Source organism: Lacerta agilis, chromosome 2, assembly GCF_009819535.1.
Source record: "Lacerta agilis isolate rLacAgi1 chromosome 2, rLacAgi1.pri, whole genome shotgun sequence".
Classification (NCBI taxonomy): Eukaryota; Metazoa; Chordata; class Lepidosauria; order Squamata; family Lacertidae; genus Lacerta; species Lacerta agilis.
In genome coordinates, this window is record NC_046313.1 from 109,016,411 (window position 1) to 109,034,951 (window position 18,541).

At 49.5% G+C, this 18,541-nt stretch overlaps 1 protein-coding gene across 1 annotated transcript; it reads left to right on the forward strand.

Moving 5' to 3' along the window:
* The first annotated feature begins 5,258 nt into the window (after window positions 1-5,258).
* On the forward strand, window positions 5,259-14,067 carry LOC117042667 (zinc finger protein 397-like). Its single transcript, XM_033142256.1, has 4 exons — window positions 5,259-5,325; window positions 8,646-9,344; window positions 10,766-10,892; window positions 12,164-14,067. Exons 2-4 carry the CDS (start codon window positions 8,715-8,717, stop codon window positions 13,525-13,527), a joined length of 2,121 nt encoding a protein of 706 aa, XP_032998147.1. The 5' UTR covers window positions 5,259-5,325; window positions 8,646-8,714; the 3' UTR covers window positions 13,528-14,067.
* Window positions 14,068-18,541: the final 4,474 nt, after the last annotated feature.

Here is an 18,541-nt window from a genome sequence, read left to right on the forward strand (position 1 = left end):
TGTGTGTGTGTTTCTCTCTCTCATATATATAGGTTCAGAATGGGAGGGGCACATGGCAATGGCACCCCAGGCTTTCTATGAACTGAGGGTTTTCCTTCATTCTCCCCTCTTTATCGATTTGGGAGAGAAAAGAATCCATAATCCTCTCCCCCTCAGCAAAAACAGAATTGCCTGTCATTGTTAGGGCGCCAACAAGTTGGCGTGCTGAAGTTCAGCAGTCAGTCAGATAAGCCAAGGTCGAACAGTCCGGATCAGAAGCCAGCTGAAGTCAGGTATCAGTATGGGGTCAAGAGAAGCCGAAGTCAGAACAGTCCAAGTCAGGAACCAGCCAAGTCAGTCAGGGAAAAGCCAGGAGCCAGGAACAAGCCGAGGGTCAGGAACAAGCCAGGAGTCGGGAACAAGCCAGGAGTCAGGAACAAGCCAGGAGTCAGGAACAGAACGAGCAAGAGCAACCACGCACTCAGCATAGCAGTTGCAGGTGCTAGTGAAGGGAGCAGCCAGCCTTTCTTAAGTAGCTGGCCTGCAACCACGTCTCTTTCGAGTTGCAGCTGCCTCTAATTGTTCCCTGCGTCTCTCAGCTCTACGCTCTAAAGCTGAGAAGGGAGGAGGGGAAGGGCCCTGCCTGTTTCTCTCCTCACAAGGGCCTGATTCTGGCTCGACTTCCTCCTCCTCCTGTTCTGGTCTTTCCCCCTCTCCATCTGACTCTTCCTCTTCCGAGGAGTGCCGCCACCAGTCTTCTCCAGGTACAAACTCCTCCATTTCCCCAGGTTCTTCTGTGGGTGCAGCCTCGCCGGGGGGGGGGGGGGGCTTGCCACCACTCCTCCTCATCTGGCTCAACCCTGATAGTCATGAAAGAAGATAGCACTTAGCTTGCTGGCGGAAGTTTAATCCCTGGCATCTTCATTTTAAAAGGGGGCGAGGACAGTCACAATGATCAAGGGACTGCCCAGAAAGGTCACAGAAAGGCTTTTTAGATTATAGAAAAGACAGGGTGGGAAGACGTGACAGAGGTCTGTAAGTTTATACAGTGTGGAGAAAGTGGATGGGGAGATGTTTTTCTTGCTCTTCTCATAATATTAAAACCTCGGGCCACCCAATGAAGCTAGAGGGCAGGAGAACTCAGACCAGCAAAAGGCAAAGTGCTGTGGAACTCACTGCCCCATGATGCAGTGATGGCTTCCAACTTGGGCAGCTTACGGTGGGTGTTAGACAAATTCACTGAGGTCATCGCTATCAGTGGCTACTAGTCACAAGGACTATACCTCGGGTTAAGAACTTAATTCATTCTGGAGGTCCGTTCTTAACCTGAAACTGTCCTTAACCTGAGGTACCACTTTAGCTAATGGGGCCTCCCGCTGCTGCGGCACGATTTCTGTTCTCGTCCTGAAGCAAATTTCTTAACCCAAGGTACTATTTCTGGGTTAGCGGAGTCTGTAACTTGAAGCGTCTGTAACCTGAGGTACCACTGTATATTACCTACAGTAGTAGAGGCAGCCTGCCCTTGGGTACCAACTGCTGTGGAACATGGGTGGGAGAGTGTTATTGTGCTCAGAAGCATCTAGCAAACCTCTGGGGGAAACAGAGAATGCAGGAGTAGAAAGGCCTTTGGTTTAAGAGAGTAAGAAACACTCATAGGTGTGTGCAAAGAACCAAACAGAACCTCCTCGTGCAGAGGCATTGTATCTGAATACCAGATGCTGGGGTCAAGTATCCCTTTGCCTGACAAAAATGGATCCCGGACCATGGAAATGAATGTCACAATAAATCTGTTGGCTGGACATTTTGGATTTTGATTTTATTTTAACTGAATCCAGACTAACGCAGTTCCCCCCCCCCAAAAAAAAAGCATGATGAAAAGAAAACACACAGAGTGTACTCCTGTACACATCTAATCAGACGTATGGCCTATTGAGTTCAATGAGATTTAGTATGCAGTTCCAGAAACTACAACTAATCCAGAATGCGGCAGCTAGATTGGTGACTGGGAGTGGCCGCCAAGACCATATAACACCGGTCCTGAAAGACATACGTTGGCTCCCAGTACATTTCCAGGCACAATTCAAAGTGTTGGTGCTGATCTTTAAAGCCCCAGATGGCCTTGGCCCAGTATACTTGAAGGAGCGTCTCCACCCCCATCGTTCAGCCCGGACACGGGTCCAGTGCTGAGGGCCTTCTGGCGGTTCCCTCCTTTCAAGAAGTGAGGTTACAGGGAACCAGGCAGAGGGCCTTCTCAGTAGTGGCGCCCACCCTGTGGAACGCCCTCCCACCAGATGTCAAGGAAATAAACAACTATCTGACTTTTAGAAGGCATGCCACTTTAAAATCATGGCCTCCCCCAAAGAATCCTGGGGCCTGTAGTTTCAAAGGGTGCTGAGAGTTTTTGGGGGGACCCTCTATTCTCCTCACTGACCTACAATTCCCAGAGTTCTCTGGAAAGTGGGACAGGTTGTTAAACCACTCTGGGAATTGGTGGTCTCCTCACGGCTCTCTCTGAGGCCATTGCTTCCCTTTGCCTAATGAGTCATCCATAGCTGTCAACTTTCCCCTTTTCTTGCGAGGAATTCTATCCGGAATAAGGGAATTTCCCTTTAAAAAAGGGGAAAGTTGACAGCTATGCTAATGACAGGACCGGCCCTGCTCACCTGCCCCACGGCCCTACTGCCTGTGATTTGGAAAGCTAAAGAGCTTGAGGCTCTGCGAATCTTAGCCTGAGTACACACAAACCTGTTTGTGGTAGCACAAAAATAAAGTCCGTTCCCGCCGCCGCCCTCAATCCGGAATCTTTCATGCTTGTCCTCAACACACTGATTCCAATCTAGATTGATTCTAGATCCCGCCGTCCACAGGGTTGGGTGTGCTTAATTAATACATCCTTGATTTGGTTTCCTTTTCCTCCCTGCACACATGCCCCAGGTGAGTGAAGTAGGAAGTGGTGATTGCAATCTTGGTATACAACTCCTACACAATATGGTTGGGCAGGTGAGGACACACACACACACCCACCCATTGCCAGGGCTTTCTACACCTGCTTTCAAACGGACACCCTGCAAGGCAATGCAGGCTCGGTTTGCGAGGAGCTTTTATTTCCAGAGTGAAACCAGTTTCCCCAGATGTGCTTTGAACAACAACAACAACAACAACAACAACAACAACAACAACTTTATTGCAACAACAACAACTTTATTGCAACAACAACAACAACAACAACAACTTTATTGTTTGTACTCTGCCCATTTGACTGGTTTATTGCAGCAGCAGCAGCAGCAACAACAACAACAACAACAACAACAACAACAACAACAACAACAACAACTTTATTGCAACAACAACAACAACAACTTTATTGCAACAACAACAACAACAACTTTATTGTTTGTACTCTGCCTATTTGACTGGGTTGCCCCAGCCACTTTAGATGGCTTCCAACAGAATATGGCCCATCTAGTTCAGCATCCTGTTATCACCATGGCTGAACAAATGCCTGTGGGAAGCCTGGAAGCCGGAAATGAGAGCAGCAGCACTCTGACCACCTGCAGTTCCCATCGATTGGTATTCAGAGGCCTCTAACAGTGGAGGTAGAACATAGCTATTGTGGCTGGTAGCCATTGATAGCCTTTTCCTCCAGGGATTTGTCTAATTCTCTTTTAAAAGCCATCCCAAGTTGGTGACCACACTGCCTCCTGTGGCAGTGAGTTCCACAGTTTACCATGCACTGCGTGGAAGAAGAAGAGTTTGGATTTGATATCCCGCTTTATCACTACCCGAAGGAGTCTCAAAGCGGCTAACATTCTCCCTTCCCTTCCTCCCCCACAACAAACACTCTGTGACGGGAGTGGGGCTGAGAGACTTCAGAGAAGTGTGACTAGCCCAAGGTCACCCAGCAGCTGCATGTGGAGGAGCGGAGACGCGAACCTGGTTCACCAGATTACAAGTCTACCACTCTTAACCACTACACCACACAGTTTCTTTGACCTGTCTGGCCACTGCACCACACTGGCTCTTGGGCCAAAGCACCTGCTTTGCCTGCAGGCTTCTCTTTGGTTTAATCCCGGGCATCATTCCTACACCACAGGGGGCTGGACCAGATGACCCTTAGCATCCCTTCCAACTCTACAATTCTATGATCTTGAAGCAGGGCTGGGTCTGTGGCCCTGTCTCAAACCGTGGAAAGCCACCGCCAGTCAGGGTAGACCAGGGTTTCCTAAACTTGGGTCTCCAGCTGTTTTTTTGGACTACAGTTCCCATCATCCTTGACCACTGGTCCTGCTAGCTAGGGATGATGGGAGTTGTAGTCCAAATACAGCTGGTATGAGGCAGTTTCCAGTGCAAAACCAATCCCGTGTTGATGGCCTCATGCTGCTGCTTAGTCCCCGCCAACCCCCTCCATTCTAATACTCTTATCTGCAAAGGTTTTGGATGTTGCTCAGTCAGTTCCTCCTGATTTTCAGCGGAGCAGGCATTTCCTTGCTCTCTGGAGTGTCTCTTTTTGCAACCCCACCGACTCCCTCTTCTTGCACCAGTCACGGGGCGAGTGTTCTTTCTAGTACCACCCCGGACCTTTCAGATATCCCCTCTTCTGGTACCACTCACCCACTCTGTCCAGCCCCTTCTGGGGGCCAGGATCTGCACCCACAATTAATTGCACCAAAAAGGCATTTCTCCCTAAAGGGGGAGGGACAGGAAAAAAAGCCTCCTGCTTCTTCCCTTCCCTTTCCCTCCTTTTTATCATCGCAGCTACCCAATCACACGTTTCCTGCTTTCTCTCTCTAGGAATTTCAGCTCTGCTTGTTTAACCGTTTGAGCATCTTTCACTCTCCCACCAGTAAAACCGAGCGTGTGAACAGGGTCGTCAAGTGGCTAGACAAAACAAAACAAAAGAACGCATCGGCTGACCTGCTGCTGTATCTTTTATCAGAGGTTTTTATCTGGTGTGTGTGTGTGTGTGTGTGTGTGTGTGTAATGCCTTTTATATGACCTGGAGCTGGAAAGAAACGCTCGCTCAGGCGATGCAAAAAGGATAGGGAAAGCACAACGGGCAGTTATCCGAAAGGGTGGGAAATATAATTGGCGCTTTCCCACGGTGATGGAGGAGGAGGAAGAAGAGGAGGAAGGAGGAGTTGGCCTCGCCTTCTTCAACTCGGACTCTCTAGGAGCCTGCGATCTCTCTGGCCAGCTTTCAACCCCACCCACCTACCCTCCGAGAGAGAAAGAGAGAGAGAGAGAGATCACTTACCTGACTGTGCGAGGAACGACCTGGAGGCACCCGCACGCTGGACCTGTGATGCGCGGGAGGCGCACAAGGTCGGGGAATCTGGCCAGGTAAAGGTGAGTGGAGGAGCCCGGGAGGGAGGTGGGAGACCCCCAGCTGCAACAGTAGGAGGGAGAGGGAGCCGCCAAGCAGGAAATCCGTGGCCGTGGACGGATGGAGCTGTGTCGGCCAACGACCCGGGCTAGGGACGGTCTCCAAATAATTCTCCCCAGACCTCCTTTCCCTTCCGCGGACCGCGCAGCAGAGCGAGGCGCACGGATGGGCAGAGAGAGGGGAAGGCGAGGGGATTGGTTTGGGGCGAAGAGACATGGAATTGTAGAGTCGGAAGGAACTCCAAGGGTCATCTAGTCCAACCCCCTGCGATGCAGGAATCTTTTGCCCAACGTGGGGCTCGCACCCACGAGCCTGAGATGAAGAGTGTTCTGCTCTACTGACTGAGCAGCCTGCGCACGGATATTTCATGAACGGCCCACCCTGGTGCGTCTTTACTCCAAGGCAAGGCTGCCAGCCCGAGCCTACTCACATGGGACTAAGCCCCGTTGAATTTGGCAGGGGTAGACTTGTGCTGCAAGTCACTGCATAGGATTGCAGCCGCCTGGCACACTTCAGAAGCGGCTGGGGAGCCCGGCATTGAGTTCAATGAGACTCTCTCACACGCAGGTAAGTAAGGGTGCGTTTGGTGGACTGCAGCCCATGTACTCATCTGCCTGGGAGTAAACCCACTGATCTCAGTGGGATTTCCTTATGGGTATGTGTGTATGGATGGGGTGAGAGAATTGACGTATGGTGGTTTTGTGGTTATGCTGAGTGGTGGATTCTCTCCCCCCCCCCCGCCACCCACCAGGGAGAACCAGCCACTTTTTAAATCCCTGTTCTTAGCCATGAAGCTCACAGGGCCCCATGGGGCCGGTTGCAGTCACACCGCCTGATCTACCTTGCAGGGTTGTTTTGAGGGTAGGACCTGAACTCTTTGGAGGGAAGGCAGAATAAAAACGTACTAAATAGGGAATACGATTGCGAAACGGCCTCCCACAGAGCGGCTTGGCTGGCTTCTTCTCTGTAGCCTTTTCTGCACACCAGGCAAAGACATTATTGCTCTAACCTAACCAACTGAGCTAGCCATCCAAAGCCATAACTTCAATAAAAAGAACTGGTTAGGTAAGCTTTCCCCTTATAGATTCTTCCCCCACAGATACAGGGCTGGAAGGGACCCAGGGATATCACCCAGATTGTTCCTCCCTGCCCCAAACACATAACAATATACAGTGTGAAATAAAATCACATATTAAGATACAGGTCATGTATACTTATTCTTATATATTAACAATAAAAAAATAAATATGTTTAGAAGCATATTTATGCTTCTCTGAAGGAGACCCCCCCCTCCAATCTCTCCCCCCCCACCGCCCCCAATTTGACAGTGTCCTGAGGCCAGACTAGCTAATTTTTCCAGCCAGGCAAGTCTTCCCCACATCATGGTTGCAGAACAAGCAGGGGCAAGTAAGGGTGCCAGCCTACCTGGAGGGGGGGGGGGGGAGGAACCTAAAACTGGCTGGACTGGTTATTTCACTTTCAGGCTACTTGAAAGGAAAGGGGCAAGGCTGGCTCCCCCCACCCCACCCCATACTCCATAGTTTTACCTGTACACGTCAGGCAGGCAGGCAGATTTTGCACTGGGTTGTGTCCCAAGTATTGACAAACGCAGCTGTTTTCTGCGTGCCTCCCCTCCAAGCACAAACAGGTACTGACATTATTCGTTTCAAGAATCGGAAAACCCAATTTACAAGGTAGCGTGTCTGATTGAATTCGGCGGACTTCGCTTCCAGGTAAATAGGCACACTTACTACTCAAGTAGTAAATATTTTGCTGGGCTCAGTAGGGCTTACTCCCAGGCATGGGCGTAGCCGGGGGGGCAGGAAGGGGCAGCTACCCCCAAAATAAATAAATAAATAAAAATACATAGCTAGCTGAGGTTCTGCCCCCCCCCCCAAAAAAAATGCTGGCTACGTCCATGCGGGGGTAGTAAGTGTGTATCTCAGTGGGTCGGGTCCCCACCCTGCCTGGCTCCGGAAGCGGAAAACTCCTGAAAGCACATTAAAAACAGTAGCAAGGCACAGCAGCTCCTAAGGGTTGTTTTTCTACTCTTTGCACTTTCCCAAATGGAAATAATGTTTGCATTATTCAGAACTGAGTAATGACAGCCACAATGGCCTGGGGCTTGTTTATGAAGGTGCCAATGAAGGGCTATGAGCTGTGACAGCCACCTTCTCCAACAGTCTGTCAGCATTCCATGGCCTCTGAGCATGTTCAGAATTCAGTGGAGCATTTCGGAAGTGTTTTTTTCTTCTCACCTTTGGAAAAAAATTTTTTTAACTGCCTGAATATTTTTGAACCACTTGCAAACCTTGGGGGATTCCCTCAAGCCTGCCGATACATATTTTTGGCTACGTAAGGATTAACTCTTGTGCTTTGAACGTTGGAAATAGAAGGAGCAATGGCTGAATGGAACCTCCATGGGGAAGCGGGGGGGGGAGGGGCGTAGCAAGGGGGGAGGGGGCGGTCGGCCCCGATTTCCATAATGGTTGTTGTTGTTGTTCAGTCATTCAGTCGTGTCCGACTCTTCGTGACCCCATGATCAAGGAACAATTTTTTAAAAAATTATTGGGGGGGGGAATTGAATTTTTTTTTATTTTTTTTTAAAAAATGCCCGCTCCGAAGGTCTTATCTTACTATACTAGGGATTATATAGCTATATATGAAATTTCATGCATATCGGTTAATATCTTGACCCTCCTCCACCAAAATAGCTGTTCACTTGGCTGTTTTCCTATGTCATGAAGGCTGAAATGAAGGCTGAAATTTCAGTTCAGAGAACACTTTACTGTTCCCAACCCTAACCTTGTGGAAAGCCATCTAATTAGACTTTAATTTGATTTTGAAATGTTTTTAGGAGCTAATTTAATTATTCTTTGATTTTATACCAATGTTATGTACTTCGGCCAGGGAGGGTGGGATATAAAAAAGTTGTTTTTTTTTTTTAAATTACTTGTTATTATTCCTTTGTAAGAAAATATGAAATAACTTCAAACCATTTTTGCGGGGGGGGGGAATCAATGGGGGGGTTGACAAGAAATTTTCCGCACCGGGTACCACCTGACCTTCCCATGCCTGGGGGGGGGGGGTTGACCAAAAAAATTGCCCCCGGGTACCAATTTACCTTGCTACGCCCCTGGGGGGGGGGGTGGGACACAGCAGTGAAGTCCTGTCATATAGCTGGCCTTTGCTGGGAAGAGAACTCTGGGCCAATTGGACTCTTGGCTCGATCCATTTAGTGGATGGGTAAGTGGGTGCTTTTATTCATTTCAGCTTCTTCCAGGACAGGATGCATGGCCAGGAATAAAAGTGGCAGACCAGAACGTCGCTTGTGCCAGTTCCAGGAGAGAAAATGGAGGAAGGAGGAAGAGGCTCTCGTCTCGGCCAGGCTGGGAGGTTTCTGCCTGGTGTCGGCACACAGCAGGTTAAAGGGGAGCCAGATGAAGATTTGCTCCTCCAGCGCTGGGAGTGGCAGAAATCCCAGGAGGGAACTGGCTCAGAGAGAGGCATATCGCAGGTGCCCGGATTTGTAGGCTGGAACGACATGGCATTATCTTCAGCATCGCTGAAGGCCATCGCCGACGGCAACCGTGGGCCAAGAGGAAACTTGGGGTCTCGAACCTTGCTGGGTCTCGTTGGGAAAGTCTCCAGGAGCCAGGGTTCTTCGCTGAGCGCGGAAGGAGGGATCCTGGAAAGGGAGAGGCTACGCCAGGGATTCAGGCAGTTCTGCTACCGGGAGGACGAGGGACCCCGAGAGGTTTTGCGGAAGCTCCAGGAGCTGTGCCGCCGGTGGCTGAAGCCCGAGACCCGTACAAAGGAGCAGATCCTGGAGCTGTTGATTCTGGAGCAGTTCCTGGACATCCTGCCCTTGGAAATGCAGGGCTGGGTTAGGGGGGACGGCCCCGAGACCTGCGCCAAGGCGGTGGCCCTGGCAGAGGATTTCTTGCTTTGGAAGGAGGAGGTCGAAATGCAGGAACATCGGGTGAGGGAATTTTGTTACTTTGGCCGTCCCAGGTGACTCTGACGAAACGCCGGCAGCTCTGCCCTTCTTTGGTGTGATGGAGTGGCATTGCTGAAGGTTGGGTTTTCTATAAACCTTTGAACCAGAACATGATTTGAGGGTGGAGAGAGCTATCGATGGCTTCTAGCCATGATGGCTATTCTCTGCCTCCGCGGTTGGAGGCAACAATGCTTCTATTCTGGATCCCAGTTGATGGAAATCGCATGAGGGGAGAGGGCTCCTGTGTTTGGATCCTGCCTGCTGATTTCTCACAGGCATCTGGTTGGCCACTGTGAGAACACGATTCTGGACCATCGGCCTAGTCCAGAAGGCTTTTCCTGTGTTCTTATGGCCTCCCTGTGTCTCATTTATTATTATTATTGAAAAGGATTAATTGCTTGCTCCCTTAAAAGTCTCCAAATATCTTACCTCGAGATACATATGCATCGATTTATTATACCATAGAAAAGGGACGCGGGTGGCGCTGTGGTCTAAACCACAGAGCCTAGGGCTTGCTGATCAGAAGGTCAGTGGTTCGAATCCCCGCGACGGGGTGAGCTCCCGTTCCTCGGTCCCTGCTCCTGCCAACCTAGCAGTTCGAAAGCACGTCAAAGTGCAAGTAGATAAATAGGTACCGCTCCGGCGGGAAGGGAAACGGCATTTCCGTGCGCTGCTCTGGTTCGCCAGAAGCGGCTTAGTCATGCTGGCCACATGACCCGGAAGCTGTACGCCAGCTCCCTCGGCCAATAAAGCGAGAGGAGCGCCGCAACCCCAGAGTCCACCGCGACTGGACTTAACAGTCAGGGATCCCTTTACCTTTACCTTAAAAGTCTCCAAGTAGCTTACCTCAAGATACATATGCATCAATTTATTATACCATAGAAAAGAAAATTCATGCAAAACCCATGCAACGTGTAATAACCCACAATACAGCCCCCCCCTTCCCTCTAACAGCAATAGAAAACTTTGGCAATGCACTAATGATCAAACCGCACTTCCGCCCACAAACCAGCGGCTAAAAGTACAGAACTCAAACTCCAACACTCCCCTCCCTCGCCTGGAAGTCAGCCATGTCAACCCAATGATTTTTGGTTGCTTGGTTTGATCTTCCCACCCGACCAAACGGCAGCTGCCGCAGATCAGGGCAGAGGGCAGAAATCACAGCTAAGGAACCCCTCACAGATGGCCATCCAACCTCTGCTTATACATCCCATGAAGGAGAGCCCACCAGTTTAGCTGACCCTGCGGCTGCTGAGGATCCTAACCCCACCTTGTTGGCTACTGCTGAGACCACAATACTGCTAGGTCTGACGGATTTTGGTCCCGATCCAGTAAGGCCTTTTTCTTTCCAAACAGTCTTAAGTCTTCCAGGTCTTCTTACCATGCCCTGCACTGTGTTTCAGATTTCGGAGCCATTTGAGAAGGCAACCGGTTCCCCCCAAGCCAAACTCGCCTCTTCGGAGGTTACGAAGGCACAGTCCTACATGGAAGTGGAGCCAGTGGGTGATGGAGACCCCCACCTGCCACTAGGTAATGCTTCAGAGCCCCGATGCTGCTCACCTGTCCACCCCCTGGCATCACAAGGATGTCCGGTGACCCTTTTTCGCTTGCGTGGTCTGAATTCGAATCCCGGTGGCAAAAGGCATAGCGTTTTGCAAGTGCCAACAGTCAGTGCCTGCAAAGCACTGTGGATGGGAGGGGAATTGAAGGTGATGCCAGTCAGCTGATTGGTGGTGTTTGCAAATCCCCCTTATTGGCTCAGCCGTGTGTTTCCCCGCCCCACACCTGATGTCAGGCATGATGATGCGTGCAGGGCAGGTGGGTGTAGCTTGGCCCAAACTGCCCGATGGCTCAAAGGAGGAGACCTAGTGGGCCTGATCAGGCATGCAGGGCAGAGGTTCCCGACCATTGGCATAGGCTTTGCTTGTAACTGGAGCACTCGGGTAAAGTACATTTATTTATTTAATTGAGGCCGCTTAATTGTTGGCATTTCTTTTTTTCAATAATTTTTTTAAATGATTTTCACATATTGAAACAATTAAAACTTATTTTCTATAACAAGGAAAAAATGCACCTTATTTCTAAAAACATATATAAAAACTTTCTTATTCTTTCTCGCTTTGTTTCATGACTTCCTCTAATCCCTCTTTGCTGATTCCATTATAATACATCTTTAGCAGTCTTCCAAATAATTATTGGCACTTCTAAGCGGTGTGCACAAAAAGCAATACACAGAAAACGGGGCGATCAAACAATAAAAATGTGTGGAAAAAAAGCAAAAACCACCTTCAAATGCCTGGTTAAACAAGAAAGTAGTAGTAGTAGTATTTATTAGTCATGCACCTGAAGTTCAGCAGGGAACATTAGAAGATACTAGAAGAAATAATTAAACAGGGAATGAATGGGGATGACAGCTATGTCTGCCTTGTACTTCCTCGGAACCGTTGCTGCCCTGGCAGTCCTTCCTGCAATGGCAGGAAGCAGTAGTGGATTCTGGGAGCTGTGGTTTGTTAAGGGTGTTGAGAGTTGCTATGCCATCCCTATTCCCCTCACAGAGATACAATTTACAGAGTGGCTTGACTCTTTGCAAGGAACTCTGGGAATTGTAGTTCTGTAAGGGGAATAGATGGTCTCCTTACAACTCTCAGCAGTCCTTAATGAACTACAACTCCCATAATTCTTTAGGGAAAGCCATGGCTGTTTAAATTAGCATTGTAGTGCTTTAAACAGGGTGTGAATGTGGCTTAAGTCTCCACAGAAGGGTGTCACTCATGTCACTCATTGTGTTCTCTTTCTGTCAGGCGGGCAAGTGGCCGAAAATGAGGAGAAGCCTCTTGAGCCAGGAGCATTGATGGAGGCGGAACTTTCCGGTGGCTCATTGGACAAAGCCAAATGGGATTTCCCCCCATTTCCTCAAGTGGAAAATGTGCCCAAATGTCAGCAAAGGGAAGACAGGAAGGAGGGAAGCTACCCAGGGCGGAGAGGAGGAGGAGGAGAAAAACTGATTTGGGAGAAAGATGGTAATAAACTCCTAAATCACAACACCTTCCGGGACAGAGAGCACAAGGACAAGAATACTAGGATGAGCCCTGGCTGTGGAAGAAGCTTCAGCCAAACCCTTGATTTCCAGATCACACAAACTGAGAAAAAGCTACGCCAGCATACAGATGGTGCCAAAATTTGGACCTCAGCCCCTCAGCAGGAGAAAGTCGAAGCAGGAGAAGAGTTGTATATGGATTGTGGAACCAGCTTGGGTGGGAAAGCACATCTTAGTGATCCTCAGAGAATCCCTGCAGGAGAGAAACCCTATAAGTGCTCTGAATGCGGACACAACTTCAGCCAGGGCTCTGAACTTACTGGAGACGGTCTTTATATATGTTCCAGTTGTGGGGAAAGCTTTCTTTCCAGCACAGCCCCCAGAAAACAAGAGGAAACCCAGACTGGAGAGAAACCGTCTGAATTCTCAGAAAGTGAAAAGGGATTCCCACAGCCCGCCGATCCTCAACAGGAAGAGAAGCCGTATACGTGTACGGACTGCGGGAAAAACTTCAGCTTTAGGTCAAGCCTTGTTCGTCACCAGAGGCTTCACACTGGAGAGAAACCGTATAAGTGTTTAGACTGCGGGAAGAATTTCAGCCAGAGCTCGAACCTTCTTAATCATCAGAGAATCCACACGGGAGAGAAGCCATACAGCTGCACGGACTGCGGGAAATCGTTCAGCAACAGCTCGAGCCTGACGTCGCACGAGAGAACGCACAGAGGAGAGAAACCTTACAAGTGCTCCTGCTGCGGGAAGAACTTCAGTTGCAATTCGGTCCTTAGGATCCACGAAAGAATTCACACGGGCGAGAAGCCGTACGAGTGCCTAGAGTGTGGGAAAAGCTTCAGCCGCAGAGAATTCCTCGTCGGCCACCAGAGGACTCACACGGGCGAGAAGCCGTACGAGTGTTTGGAATGCGGGAAGAGCTTCAGCCAGAGATCGAACCTTATTAATCATCAGAGAAGCCACACGGGAGAGAAACCGTTTGAGTGCACAGACTGTGGGAAAAAGTTTAGTCATAAAGCATCCCTCCTTAAACATGAGAGGAACCATCTGCATGGTCTGACAGTGGAAAGGGGTTCAGGCAGAGTCCAAGCCACCTTGCACATGGCAGAAAGCACATAAGAGAACCTATGTAACTACTTGAGCTAGGAGAGAGCATTGCTGGTGGGCCACAGAGCTTCCCCTCACACTTTATTTTTTTCCATTGCCCTTCACATCTTCACAACTTCCCAGTTCCACATCTACCCTTCCTAATCTCTTCGACATACTATATTCTGGCGTCGTTCCTTCATGGGATCAGCATCTCACGCAGATTCCTGCAGATCTTTGGCCTAAGACTCATCGCTCAAACTGTGGCTGCTGTCGCCACACAAGGTCTTCAGTTGGTGGTGTAGTGTAGTGGGTGCAGCAGCAATTCTGCAACCGATTCGCATGGAAAACAAGGTGTGCTCTTTAGAAAGGGCCATAACTCAGTAGTAGAGCATCTCCCTTGGGCACAGAAGGTCTCGGGTTCAATCCTTGGCCTGTCTAGGGATTGGATCTGAAACCCTGGAGAGCAACAGTGTTAATAATACTAAGCTAGAAGGACAAATGTTCTGGCTCTGTATAAGGCAGGTTTTCGTGTCCCTGCAAACTAAACCGGCCTGGCCTTGCGCACCCAGCCAAGACGAGGCCTCTCCTTATTGTTATCCACAAGCATCTTGGGCGTCTTTCTCTTTCCCAGGTTTGCTACGAGTGGTCTAAACCACAGAGCCTAGGGATTGCCGATCAGAAGGTCGGCGGTTTGAATCCCTGCGATGGGGTGAGCTCCCATTTTCGGTCCCAGCTCCTGCCCCCCTAGCAGTTCGAAAGCACGTCAAAGTGCAAGTAGATAAATAGGTACCACTCCAGTGGGAAGGTAAACAGCGTTTCCGTGCGCTGCTTTGGTTCGCCAGAAGCAGCTTAGTCATGCTGGCCACATGACCCGGAAGCTGTCTGCGGACAAACACCGGCTCCCTCGGCCTATAGAGCGAGATGAGCGCCGCAACCCCAGAGTAGTCTGTGACTGGACCTAACGGCCAGGGGTCCCTTTAGCCCAGTTCAGGCCATACATTTTAGGTGCTTTGACACTGCTTTAAACTGTCATGGCTTCTTCCAAAGAATTCTGGGAGCTGTGGTTTTTCTGTGGGTATCGAAAGCTATCAGGAGACCCCTATTCCCCCTTCACAGAGCTACAATTCCCAGAGTGGTTTCATAATCAGCCCCTCTTCACAGGGGACTCTGAGAACTGTGGCTCTGTGAGGGGCCTCCTAACAACATCTTTAACGAACTACAGTTCCCAGAATTATTTGCGATGTGACTAGCCTGGGCAAGCCAAAGCCCATGGCAAAGGAGAGGTGGTTCATACTGCGTCCTTGCCAGAGCCTCACCACACACAAGCCCTCCTGTGAGTGCAGCAGAGGATTGCAGCTATAGGATTTTTCACTTAATTACGCTTTCCTTATGCTATCATTCTTCCGATGAGCTCTGGGTGCTAATCATGTCTCTCTTCAGTGTGGTGTAGTGGTTAAGAGCGGTATACTCGTAATCTGGGGAACCGGGTTCGCGTCTCCGCTCCTCCACATGTAGCTGCTGGGTGACCTTGGGCTGGTCACACTTCTCTGAAGTCTCTCAGCCCCACTCACCTCACAGAGTGTTTGTTGTGGGGGAGGAAGGGAAAGGAGAATGTTAGCCGCTTTGAGACTCCTTCGGGTAGTGAAAAGCAGGATATCAAATCCAAACTCTTCTTCTTCTGCACCCTTCCCATTTCATCCTTGCAACAGTCCTGCGAGGTAGTTTGGACTGAGAAACAGCAACTGTCACAACAGATTCCCCCATTCAAGCTTCGCCTCTGCCACAGATTCACTCAGTGGCCTCAGGCAAGTCATTTATTCCTTCATCCTTGACCTGCCCTCTGCTGCCACATACAGTGCAGAGGGTGATAATGTGGACCTACCTCGCAGGATCGTAAGGTTGACTGAGAAGTGCTTTGACTACTGAAGTGCCAAGTAGCTTAGCGCAGCCAATCCAGAAACTTCTTTTTCCTTCCTCGAGAGTGGAATGGGGGCAAGCTCCTTTGTTCATAGCCTGCTTCCAGCTTCTGGCAAGGAAGGGACCAACAGAGCAGTGGACCAACTCAATACATTAACCAAAAGGAACACACACAGTGAGAAGCAGCACTTTTAAACATAAAACAAGTGAGCATTAGAACGTTATATGCTGGGCCACACTGGGTGTAGGCATCCAGGGAATTTAGGCTTACCAGGTTTCTAGTCCTTCAGAGGTTGGGATTTGTCTTAAGTTGGTTGCATTGAGTGAAATTTCAGGGTGCGGGGACTCGAGTAGCTCTTTGTCTCTCCCACCAGCTCAGTAGAGGCGGGATAAATTGTGCAGACCAGCAAGAGTTTGCGAGCTTCTTTGGGGTTGAACTGGAAACTCGACCAACTTAAACTTCAGTTACATTCATCACCAGGTGCCAATGAAAGGCAAATACAAATTGCTAAAGGTGCTTGGAAATTTTTTGGAAGCAGTTTTGATTCTGGTGTATCACTGTATCCGTGAATGAAAAAGATTAAAGGTTGTATTTCAACCATGTCCTAGCTATTGCTTATTAGGCTGTAGACTTTGTTGCATTCAGACAAAGGAACCCTATTGAGTGAGTACGGGTGATGTCCAATGAAGGTCCTTTCTGTACTGTACATGTCACAATAAACGGTCATGGCTTCCACCAGATAATCCTCGGAGCCCATCGTTTGTTTAAGGGTGTTGAGGGTTTTCAGGTGTCTCCTGTTACAATTTTCTCCAGAGTAATTTAGCAATCAACCCCTCTGCCCAAGGAACTCTGTGGGGTTTGGGCTCATGAAGGTCTCCCACCCCTAGGAAATGCTATGCTGGGTGGATCAGTGGCCTGATTCAATGCAATGCAGGCCCTCTTCATTTACAAACACGAACCTATTCCTTTATTCCGCCCCCTTTTGCACCTTCAGGAAATCTGCACTGCCCAGTATAGAATCATAGAATTGTACAGTTGGAAGGGACTCCGAGGGTCATCTAGTCCAACCCTCTGCAATGCAGGAATCTCAACTAAAGCATCCCTGACAGATGACCATCCAAACTCTGTTTAAAAACCTCCAAAGAAGGAGAGCCCACCACTTCCCAAGGGAGACGAGACCATTCCACTGTCAAACAGTTCTCACTGTCAGAAAGTTATTCCTGGTGTTTAGCCGAAATCTCCTTTCTTGTAAGCCATTGGTTCGCATCCTACCCTCTGGAGCAGGAGAGAACAAGCTTGCTCCCTTAATAATAATAATAATAATTTATTATTTGTACCTCGCCCATCTGGCTAAGATTCCCCAGCCACTCTGGGCGGCTCCCAAACAAATGTTAAAACAATACAGCGTTAGATATTAAAAACGTCCCTAAACAGGGCTGCCTTCAGATGTCTCTTAAAAATAGGATAGCTGCTTATTTCTTTGACATCTGATGGAAGCGTGTTCCACAGGGTGGGCGCCACTACCGAAAAGGCCCTCTGTCTGGTTCCCTGTAACCTCACCTCTCGCAATGAGGGGACCGCCAGAAGGCCCTCAGAGCTGCACCTCAGTGTCCGGGCTGAACGATGGGGGTGGAGACGCTCCTTCAGGTATACGGGACCGAGGCCATTGAGATATTTGAAGAGGGATATCCTGTCTTTTCCAGGCTAAACATACCCAGCTCCCTCAACCAAACATTTCTCATAAGACTTGGTTTCCACACCTTTGATCATCTTGGCTGCCGTCCTCTGCACGTTCCAAGTTGTTAATATCCTTTAAAAAAAAAACAACTTTTTTTTTTGCTACTGCTGCTGCCATCGCCCCACTTTGCCAGGAGGGGGCGCGACGGGGGGGGGGGAATGTAGCTGGCGTCCTCTTTTCCCTCACTACAACTGCAGCACTCTGTTCCCTTAACTCATTAAGTGCCTTTCTGGGTCGAGAAAGTGAGCTGAGGAGGCAGAGGCTCCCACATCTTTTCAGAGGCAGAGCAAGGGCGAAGGCGTCTGGCCATTTGCATCCTCATCTGGGTGCCTGGTCTGGGTGCAAAGGAGGGTGCTTAAAAGCAATGCAACTGAAGAAGCGCTACATTTCCAAAAGGGTGAAAAGGTTGTGTGCAATTTCCAAAGAGAAGCAGCTTCAACGAGACCTCAAACCTCATTCGGCATGAGTGGAACCAGACGGGGGAGAAGGCGTACCAATGTCCTGGCTGTGACCAAAGTTTCAGCCAGAACTTGCATCTTCTCTGGCATGAGGGGACCCATGGGGGGGGGGGAGAGAAGTTGCACACTTGCATGGACCATGGGAAAAGCTTCAACCGGAGTTTTGCCTTCCCTTATTATAAGGGGTGAGGTGCCTGTGGCCCACCAGATGTTTGCTGGGAGTGGGCACCCAACTACCACCAGCCTCAGCCAGCACAGCTCAGTAGCCAGGGATGATGGGAGTTGTATTCTTGCAAAATCTAGAGCAGCCTTTCTCAACCTTGGGTCCCCAGAGGTTTTTGGCCTACAACTCCCATGATCCCTAGGTAGCAGACCCAGTGGTCAGGGATGATGGGAGCTGTAGGCCAAAAACATCTGGGGACCCAAGGTTGAGAAAGGCTGCTCTAGAGGGTCTCAGATTCATCATCCCTACTTTATGCAATGGGGGCATGATGGCTGTGATCGCTCCTACCATTTGTGCCAATCACAACATCAAACGTATATGCAGCAGCTTAAAAAGCCAATGCAAATCTGGGCTGCATCAATAGTAGTACAGTATAGCATCTAGATCAAGGGAAGTAATAGTACCACTGTATTCTGCTCTGGTCAGACCTCAACTGGAATACTGTGTCCAGTTCTGGGCACCACAGTTCAAGAAGGATACTGACAAGCTGGAACGTGTCCAGAGGAGGGCAACCAAAATGGTCAAAGGCCTGGAAACGATGCCTTATGAGGAACGGCTTTGGGAGCTGGGTATGTTTAGCCTGCAGAAGAGAAGGTTAAGGGGTGATATGATAGCCATGTTCAAATATATAAAAGGATGTCATGTAGAGAAGGGAGAAAGGTTGTTTTCTGCTGCTCCAGAGAAGCGGACACGGGGCAATGGGTTCA